We start from the raw sequence: 10,499 nt of genomic DNA, 5'->3' as shown, positions 1-10,499 counted from the left end.
GTATAGTATAGTATAGTATAGTATAGTATAGTATAGTATAGTATAGTATAGTATAGTATAGTATAGTATAGTAAATTGCAGATATATTATGGTACAAAAACCTGAAAATCATGGAAGTAAAAAAAAAAAAAAAAGGCTTGTGTGACGACCAGTCAGAAAAATGTAATGGGACCATACTGTCCAGAAGATGGCGTAATATTGTAACAAAAGTAGAACAACAGGTTTTGGTATTTGTGGAGGGGGTGTGCATTTCTATTGAGTTAAAGATGTAGTCATCTTTTTGTGGACTCATTCCCCACAAAGGTAGACGATGGTGGGTGTAGATGTCACTCTTCTGAACAGTCTTGGGTCTCAGATGGTCTTTGTTTTGGTTTAAAGGTTTCTGTATTGTGGCAAAGCTTTTGTCTTTTCTTGAAATCATGTGACTGACAGCCTCTGTTGGCATGAACCTTTCAGAGGTTTTCTGTAACAGGAGGCGTGTGTGTGTGTGTGTGTGTGTGTGTGTGTGTGTGTGTGTGTGTGTGTGTGTGTGTGTGTGTGTGTGTGTGTGTGTGTGTGTGTGTGTGAGAGAGAGAGAGCGAGAGAGCGAGAGAGCGAGAGAGAGAGAGAGAGAGAGAGAGAGAGAGCGAGAGAGAGAGAGAGATACGCTGATGTTTTTGTGACTTTCTGTCCACAGTTTCCACTCCTCAGATTTGCAGAGAAATACTCAGGCAGAAGGGTAAAACCAACAGTTCAAAGAAAAAAAAACAAAAAACCCATGACAATCAGAAATCTTAGATCTTATCATCAGAAAGGAATCAGTAAGACTGAAGCGCTATCTTTCCAGCCCAGTGAGCAGCTCAGGCCCTCTTCTTCTTCTACCATGGTTGACAGCTTTGTCTCAAAGCCACTCGGGTTGGTTTTGATCATCACAGCTCAAATGATATTTAATGGTAAGTTCTTTTCTTTTTAACTTTTATTCTGAGACGATTCACAAGGTATTTTGGTGTTATTTATTTTATTCATTTACCTGCTAGAAAGTCCTAGTAAACTGATGAATTACACACCTTTTGGGTGAGGCTTCTCAAAATGTAACCTAACTACTGACGTCTTTAATATGTGGTACTATCCTTCTAATGATTCACACCGTGGAAAAACATCAGCAGATCTCAGTGGAAACAAATATATCCAGACAGTGATGATTTATTGAAGGAGTGAGATCATGAGCAGCTACCAGGTTTTATCTGGTAAAAAAGTAGTAAAAGGCACTGAGACGTTACGCATACAAAAAGATCACAGGAGTTTGAATCATATCCTTAATTTGTTCCTCCTCAAATTGTAGCTCCTATAATCTACTCTTTTATGGAATACATTGCTTTTATTTAAGAATAACCATGGGAATCAAGCAATTATTGTTTAATAAAATGTCCATGTAATTAATGTATTAACTACTTATACTACTATAATGACTGCAGAAACAGATTTCATTTTTATGTTATATATGTGGTAACTTATGCTTCTTACGTATCATTTGAAGTTTATATTCCATTGAAATTTGAGGTAGTGTGTGTGACTTCAAAAGTTGGCCAATCATACTGTGTTAGCCAAATGAAAATAAATGTACGGTGGGAGAAAGATAAATTTCACGCAATTGCCCAGAAACGAGTGTCAAAGAACACTGCAAAGAAGTATTAATGATTACAATATATCATGAATAGAGATTGTATTATGCTTAATTTACAAGATGCTCTTCATTAAAACAGAGGCATTGAAGTGGACAACAAAAGAAGTACAGCTGTATTTTAATGTTCAAAACTCGTAATGGCTAGCTTGTGGCTAAATGCTCTCTTCATATGAGGTGTTGCTTCAAGTTTCACAGCAGTATTTCTACCCAAATATGTCAAACTTGTTGTGGCTTGACCTGGTTTCAAACTTTTTGCCGTCTCTACGGTTTCCAGACATCTATTCCAGATTTAACTTGATCAGTGACATTCTATGCTATTTAACAAGTCTGCTTTACCTAACTATCCCTCATTAAGAAGGTTTTAATGACTTGATTTCTTTAACTACCTAAACTGTGCAATCGGATTAAAAGAAAAACATATGAATGACGGATTGGATAGATTGAAGTCTGTTCTGAATGCATCAAAGTTGTGACTGTGCAATATGATGTTTTTCTGGCAATATTGTCTTGTTTTGTGTATTCTCTAGGTCGAGGCCATGAGCTGGTCACTGGATTTCTTGGCAGCAGCGTCACCCTGCAGTTTACGTTTAACGTCAGCATCACAAACATGACTCAAGTTGCCATTTATATCCCAGAAAAAGAGAAAAAGGTCTCTGATAATTTGAACTGCAGAAGTTGCTTTGATGTCTACCCTGAAAACTCCTCGGTGTTTTACCACATCACAAACCCCACGAGCAACGACAGTGAAATGTATTGGGCCGTTTGGCTGGAGCCAAACCAAGTTATCAAAAGTAATAAAGTGCAGCTGATCCTTCGTGAGGAGGCCAAAAACACCACAGGTACGGCAACACTTTATGATAATGAGGTACATTTCCTCAAAGACAGTTTTTCTACATTGTTTATTAAGTCATGTCTTGTCCTATTGGATATGAAAATATACAGTTGTTTACTCCAATTATAGCTACTCTCTGATTAAACCTTTCACTGCCCAGCAGTAGGCCTTCACACTTGTACTATTCAGCTACTTTCTTCAGATATTCCAGATTATCATAGAGCATTTTCTTGTTTCTTTATACACACTTTTCTGTTTGTAAACAAAAATATCCTTTTTATTCTTGCTGTGTGATCCAGATCCTGCCGCTGCCATTTATATATTTTGATATTAGCATTTTCAGTATGAGCATACATTTGTTCCAGATGTTTTTGTGGAAGCTAAATCTCTCTTTTTGTTGTTTATTATTTTATTTACCTCACTTTGCATAGAGGTGTCTGAAAATTAAAGCAAAAAAGATCTAGTTTATTTGACTGAATTCTGAAACAAAACAAGTAAGATGTGAATTGAATGAATGAATGAATGAACACATTTTGCCAGTGTTGGCATTTTGAAACACTTTATTAGTACAAAGTGATGTGAGAAACCAAAAAGTGATTGAACCCTGATTGAAGCACTACCCATTGTCAGGGAATTTGCTGACCATTAAAATAAATTAAACACTGGTTGTAATGTTACCCATTAGTTTAAATCAAGACTGTTAACCACACAAATCCAATTTTACATTTTATATTTACGGTAATGATAAGGATAAGTACTGGAAATGAAAAAACAAAACAAAGCAAAACAAGTATAGAATTAAACTAATGAGTAAAATTACAGTCAGTTTTTAATTTATTTTAATTGTCAGCAAATTCTCTGAAAAGGGGCGGTCTTGCTCCTAAATCTGAGAGTTTGTAAAACAACAAAAAGAAAGATTTAGTCTCAGGGAAACATCTGGAGAAAATGTATGTATGAATGAATGAATGAACGAACGAATAAATAAACGACGGAATAAATAAATAAATAAATAAATAAATAAATAAATAAATGAATAAATAAATAAATAAATAAATAAATAAATAAACAAACAAATAAATAAATAAATAGTCGCAGGATCTGGAACACACCTCAATAGCAACAACAAAGGTGCACTGTGTAAACAAATCTCAAGTACAACTTAGCGTAGTTCAGCGTCTATTGAACTGTTCCTTCAACACCTACGTCTTGTAGAAATGCGAGTGGAAGATGGAGATGAGTAAATATTTTCATGATGTTCACTTTTAAACTCCTTCAGTTTCTCAGACGTCGATTAACTCCGCAATACCTCAAGACAGGGGGAGTTCCAGCTTCTTTTCCTCTCACGTTGTCATCGTCCTTGTGGTTTTCCCTGCTGCGCTGTTAACTGCTGCACTACCACTTTTAATCTGTTGCTTTGGCAAAACCAAAGGTAAGGACAAATTTAATAGACACATTGTTTTAGTAATTATTTAACTTTCATTGTGTCAACAAGACCCAGGAAGTGACTGAACACGATGATTACCATTTAACAGGATATACCAGAAAACTGCCATTTATCATTTGGCATTAGCAACAACAGAAGTAATACAGTTTGTAATAACGTGTAATAACGTTTTACATTTTCTTCAGCAGTCAAACAACTTAGCTGTGGAAACAAATGCACAATTGTGCGGTGAGATGCTTTGAAAATGCAAACCAAATTGCAGTTTCACATCCTTCTGATGCATGTGATGACTCACAACTTATAATAAAAAAAGTCCTTTCGGTTACTGCTACTGTAGCTCTGTCTACCATCAGTGATAGATGGATGGAAAAAAGGCGCTGGCATAATTTCTTCACATTTTATGCACGTTCTTTTATCTCAGAGACTTCCTCCTCTGGCCTACTTTGAGTAGGCGCACAGCAACTTTCAAATTTTGACACCCCGTGTGACCTCAAAAGCCACATTTGAAGATTTCCTGTGTGTTTACAGAAATGCAACATTTTTGCTGACTGTGCAGTGTCGTATCAGTCCTGATAACAGGCCCACACGGTGTCAAGACGAGCAGTTTCCCAGAAAAAAGACTGATCGCAGAGATAACAGCCACTTTTTCATAATCTGTAGTGTGAGGAAGCTTGAACTGTAAAGGTTTTAACAGCTCTGAGAGACTTTTGTATCAATTATTGTATAAATAATTGCTGATAACCATTCTGGATTTACACAAATGTTAGTATTCTTAAATACATATATATATATATTGAATTGTAAACGTGAACTTTATTTTATTTTTTGCTAAGATATGCATTCAATGTGATCAATGCCATGTTTCTCCCTGATATCTGTGCTGAGTACATATTCACTCATTCTACTTTTTATACTGACAAAAAAGAACAAGAACAACAAACTTCAAACCCCACATTACAGGTATTTCTTTTCCTTTTTTTTTTTCCATTAAGGCCTAAAATAGCAGCCGAACAAAACACTAGAATTCCCTCAACTTCGATTTCTCCACCTGCCTTTGCAGGAAACGGTTGAGGTGTCCAGTTTGCCAGCGGCTTCGTTGGTCTACAGCGTCCTGAACTTCCCTGCAAGACCTCCTGCGGCCGTGGAGCCCAGTCCCTGCGATACAGACTATGCAGTCGTCAGCTGTCTGCCAGAGAAGAGATAAGAGCAAACCTGTTGAGCTTCTGGGTCTGATGTGTGTCCACATGTATAAAAATGTTAAATCTCAAAGCTATGTATTCTTCTCTCATAATTAAACCTTCCATTATGAAGGCTTGTTACAATGCAGACACATTTTCAAAGCCTGGATTCTTATGTGTAAATCAAAAACACAGCTCGAGTCTCTTCAAAGTTGTAATAGGAAAACAACCTCAGAAATAAATGTACTTCTTTAGTCTTTTTATAGTACGCTGGCATCGGCTCCAGCGCCCCGCAACCCAGAACAGGATCATCTTAGTAGAAGAAGAGGGGTGGATGTTTATTCTTTGAGGAAATACATCATTAAACTGTTAGAATGATTAGAATGAAATAAAATCTATTAAATCACAATTTCAGGAATATCACAGAGAGATATTATTCAAAGATATGTAGATAAAACAACAAAAATAATGATAGAGATATGTTAGAACTGCATAGAAATTGCCTTGAGCCATGACCGTGAATGTTGGTGAGTGTGGTCATATGTCTCTTGGTGTATTTCCCTGCATTCACCAAAAGTCAGCTGGGCTCCTTCAGCCTCACGCCACCCTTGTATTGGTTAAAGTGGTTAAGCCTCAACCTAAAGTGACAAAAAAAAAAAAAAAAGGGCCTTACTTCAGCCCTTGGAGGCTATTTTTTGAATGAATGAATGAAACAGTTTATTTTGGACAATGTGGGAACAACAACAAAACAGAAAACAATTATGAAAACCCGCCAAAACAGACAAAAACAACGGATCAAAGCAAAGTGGAAAACTGAATAAGTAAATATTCAACTGCTGTGGGACTTGTGTAATGCACTTGCATGTGTGGGTGTTATATTTCCCTCACATTAGAATTAAATACTCAAGTCAAGTACGGGTACCCGTGTCCTTGAGTTGGATACAGCGCTATAGAACACAGATGGATTAAAACGAGACGACAAAATAATATAGCAACGAAATGATGATCTGAAATAATGAAATGAGTACGACTGAAAATCCATGTTGCTTGAAAAGACAAGCAAAAATCAGTGGAGGTTTTGGGAGCTGGCAGCAGGAGGTAGTGGTCTTTGTGTGTGAGGCTGGAATGAAGAATTGCTGTGTGTGTTTTGCTTACTGCTGCTGTTGAGGCTCCATCAGTGACATACTTGTGTTAAAGTTTACATTCAGTGGTGTGTTTAAGTTCCAGGCTTGTAAACCTCTTATCTTTATCACTTTGGCTAAATATCTTTCTGTGTCGCATAATAATGTTTGAAGTCACAGAGCTTTTACTGTACGTGCGTGACTGTGCGCGGTGCAGTGTGCGCATATTGTCGGTGTTACAGTTGAAAATAAACTCGAGAGCCCTAAATTCCGCAGCACCAGCAAAACAAAATCTCTGGCTCCGCCACTGGTCATAGAAGGTGTGTTAATCTTTAGTGAACCACCTTGTTTTGACAGATTTCATGTTTAGTGGCAGCGTATTTTCTGTGACTATTTCAAATCCTCATGATCCCATTTATGTCAATGTTTTCATCGCTTTTCACAGAAAATAAAACCTTTGGAATAAAAAGAAAGACTTCTGGGTTCAAACATTTAACATGTAGTTCAGCTTTCAGTCACCACGCTGATGCTGTATATGCATAGAGCATACGTGTGATTTTCCATTCAATGCTGTGACATTACACCTTTGCTTGCTACAAACTAAAACCAACCTCATTTTTCCTCATCAACCGGTCGCATTTTTGTGATCGTGAGAACCGACAATGACACAGTTGATATGCGTTTCATGTTTCTGTTCATGTCTTGACCTTTCCTGATTGTTTTGGTGTAGGTGCGGTGTGAAATGTGAAATTAAAGCAAATTACAATCTCAAACAATCCACCTTCCAAACAGGGAAATACCCTGCCTTTTCCCGATCGGCTCACTTTGCAGAGTGAGCGTGGATTACATAAAGTACTTGTAGGATAGACGACGATGGCTGTTAGATTGGATGAATTTCATTCGGAATAGTGCCATGACAACGTATCAAATATATTTTATTGTATTTGAATAATATCCAGAAGGTATTTTCATAAAAGTTCTGCATGAGCCCTTCTCAGAAAGTGTTCAGGAACAACTATTACTATAAAAATAACCACAGAAATATTCATTGTGATGGGACCTTCCTATGGTGTCCCTTTCATCCAATGTCAGCTGGGATCTGCTTTAGTTGTATCGAAGACAGATGGATGCTTTGCTGCAGTGAGACCATCACATTTTACAAGTTTCACAATAAAATAAATTAAATTAATTAATACATTTTACTTGGAGGCGCCTTCCAGGTCACCTTACAGAGTTACAATTAATCAAAAACATAATCGTAAAACAAAAAAAAAAGAGGGGGGAGGGGGGTCAGGTTGTAGAGTAGATGTCCTGTGTGTGTTTGAGTGTTTTTTAGTTACCTCGGATTGCTGTGAGTAGGCAAACTGTGTTTTATTTGGTTTTAATTGATCAGTGTGAAGTGGTGCTTCATTCATTGTTTGCCTACATTTTGAATGACTTGACCTTTTTTGTATGACTCTATACTCGCCTCTCCGATTGAGCAGTCTGGCCCCACTCCAGTTATTTCTTTTCATTGTTCCTGCATGTTTTATTTAATTAATTGCACTCCTTGTCCAACCCCCTGTTCTATCTGACATTTTAATCCCTTGTTGTCGTGGCTTGGATATAAGCAAATGGTTTGTTTTTAACTTTTTAAATAAATGGAATATTCCTATACACGGTCGCTGGTTCCCGTTTATTCTGGGTCTTGTGCTTTCATTATCACCAGGTCACAATAAAAACAGGTGAAGTGCACAATGTCCAGTTAAAGGGAATAAGCTCACTCGAGAATTAGTTATGCAAATTAGTTTATTTTTCAGTCACAAATAATGAATTGCAATGGCGCTGAAAGCCTCGAAATAACATTTCCAAAGAAACGAGGATGAGTGGGAATTCATGGTATGACGCACACAGATAAAGACACTGATTGTCATTTTGTGTGGCGGCTGCCCACCAGCTGAGGAAACTGCCTCAGTTTATTTACCGACTGCCGTTGTTCTGCCGGGTGATGAGTGATTACAGAAGATGCAGCCCGCACCACAACAGTGACCAGTCAATCAAGCCCCACTTGTCCTGTTGTGGCGCTTCTCCCTCCAGGTCCACTGGGCCTTAATGTCACACAATCAATGCTTTATAACAGTAAATAGGTCTTCCTCCATCTCTGATTGAATTGGTCACAATTAAGAAACCTAATTTTATTTTTAATCGGAATTTGCGGAAACGTCTTGTGAGCTGCGCTCTGCCTTCCCTCACAGTCGGCTGGGATCGACTGAAGCTGCCAACAGCCAGGACCTGGATAGACTCGCGTCAAGTAAAATGGTGACGTTAGGATGGATGGACGGACAAGCAAATCAAAATTTTAGTGTGTCTTTTAATGTTTTTATAGTGCAAAGAATTAAAAAAAAAACATTAGGTTTAAATAATTCATTCAAAATTCTTCTCAGAATCACACACACAAACAAATCAAGACTCTACACTGCCGAGGAGAACACATTTATATGGAATCTCTGAGCCACGTAAACTGGTATCTAAATTTGATGAAACTTTAAACTACAACATAAACAGAATTCAGTAAAACTTGAGAAGGACCCAATTGCACTTCAAAGTGGTTTAAATGGGTTGACTTAAAGTCCTTAAAAAAAACTAAAATCTAATATAATCCACACAGTGCCGCAGTGACAGCATGCTGGACAAACGTCTTCTACTCCCTTCAATTCTTTGCATTCTCACGTGGGAGAGAAAGAAAACGAACTCCGGAAGCACGCATACCTTCACCAACGCCACGTTTGTCAACATGGAAACCAGGGGATTACCAGGTTAATTGTTCCACCAAACCACTCCTATCATTTGTTATGGTCGTTTGAGTTGCTGTTATGTTATCACTGTTTGACACAGAAGTACACACATTTTACAATTTCCTGACTTTTGACTCCCAAACGCTAAGCAGGGTAATGGCGTCATTCCATCATGGGGCATATCAGAAGGAAGGGAATTGAAAACTGTACATTTTGCCGTTTATTTGACCTCAATGGAGGTCATTGAGGGTAATTTCTACAAAGTTCACATCGGCTTAAAACTTTTAACGTCACATTTATCAAAACACACTAAAAAGCCGTTGTATTAGAAACAAAAATAAAATGTGCTTCTCCAAGATTCATTATACAACCAGCAGACCGTCTGTCCACTTCTGTGCAGTTCAACACATCAGAGAAACCGAACATATTTAAATCTCATCATTTTTTGCGACAATCCAGAAACGATTAAAAAAAAATCTTGACGCACATTCTCAACTGTGTTAAAATCAGCAACGTGTCCTTTAAACCGGATGATACGTTCTCATTTTGGGCTCAAGCTGGACTTTCTGGATCAGACCTGTCATGACTTCGTCTCTTGGTGAGTTCTCCCGTGGTACCGCAATGATCCATGTTGACTGAAACGTTTCCCACATGTTTCGCAAGAATACGGCTTCTCACCCGTGTGAGTTCTCATGTGGCGCAACAAATTATTCTGTCGATTGAAACTTTTCCCACAGGTTTCACAAGAATACGGCTTCTCCCCCGAGTGAGTTCTCATGTGGCGTAACAATGTATTCTGTTGAGTGAAACTTTTCCCACAGGTTTCGCAAGAATACGGCTTCTCACCTGTGTGAGTTCTCATGTGGACGAACAGTTCACTCCGTCGGTCGTGACTTTTACCACATATTTGACAACTTAATTTCTTGTCAGAGAGAGTCCTTAAGTTCTGAGATAATTTATGTTTTTTAGGCACAGTTTCCTCACCAAGAAGCTTTTCACTTTCAGCCTGCTTCTCTGACACAGAAACGTCGTCCACGCGGTCACTACGAAATATGGAATTTCTTTTCAGCTCTGCATTTCTAGCTGATTCTGAGTCGATATGTTTTTTCACATCGTGGACTTCAGAGTCATGAGAGAGGAACTGCTCAGTGTCTGGGTCACTTCGCTTCTCTGCAGAAGGAACCGTAAAGGAACCACTTTCATCCTTCAGTATCAGCCTCTCTCCCTCCTGGCTGGTACAGAGTTCCTCCTGCTCCTCAATCTGTGGACGTTCTGGCTCTGCCTGGTAATCTTTGAACGGTAGAAGTCCTGGTTCTTCTGGTTCCTCTTTGATCTGTGGACGTTCTGGCTCCGCCTGGTCCTCCTTTAACTGTAGAAGTCCTGGTTCTTCTTGTTCCACTTTGACCTGTAGAAGTTCTGGTTCTCCCTGCTCTTGACCGTAGTTTGTTTCCTGTCGAACGAGCTGCTCCTCCCTACAGTCATGGTGC

The 10,499-nt window shown here is 38.4% G+C and overlaps 1 protein-coding gene across 1 annotated transcript; it reads left to right on the top strand.

Annotated features, from left to right (window-relative positions):
- The first annotated feature begins 499 nt into the window (after nt 1-499).
- Nucleotides 500-5,853, top strand: LOC308115344 (uncharacterized protein). Its single transcript, XM_080472792.1, has 5 exons — nt 500-932; nt 2,191-2,502; nt 3,772-3,924; nt 4,865-4,899; nt 5,000-5,853. Exons 1-5 carry the CDS (start codon nt 758-760, stop codon nt 5,141-5,143), a joined length of 819 nt encoding a protein of 272 aa, XP_080328918.1. The 5' UTR covers nt 500-757; the 3' UTR covers nt 5,144-5,853.
- Nucleotides 5,854-10,499: the final 4,646 nt, after the last annotated feature.

The sequence above is a fragment of the Lipophrys pholis genome, assembly GCF_963383615.2.
Source record: "Lipophrys pholis genome assembly, chromosome: 10".
Classification (NCBI taxonomy): domain Eukaryota; kingdom Metazoa; phylum Chordata; class Actinopteri; order Blenniiformes; family Blenniidae; genus Lipophrys; species Lipophrys pholis.
Note: the sequence above shows the minus strand (reverse complement) of the source record. Positions and strands in the feature narration are given on the sequence as shown.

Bases quoted from the DNA above. Each gene is read 5' to 3' on its own strand.
- LOC308115344 (XM_080472792.1), top strand. From the start codon at position 758: ATGACAATCAGAAATCTTAGATCTTATCATCAGAAAGGAATCAGTAAG. The intron at 2,503-3,771 runs GTACGGCAACAC...AAACTCCTTCAG, and splicing joins GGAGGCCAAAAACACCACAG to TTTCTCAGACGTCGATTAAC. The intron at 4,900-4,999 runs GTATTTCTTTTC...CTGCCTTTGCAG, and splicing joins CTTCAAACCCCACATTACAG to GAAACGGTTGAGGTGTCCAG.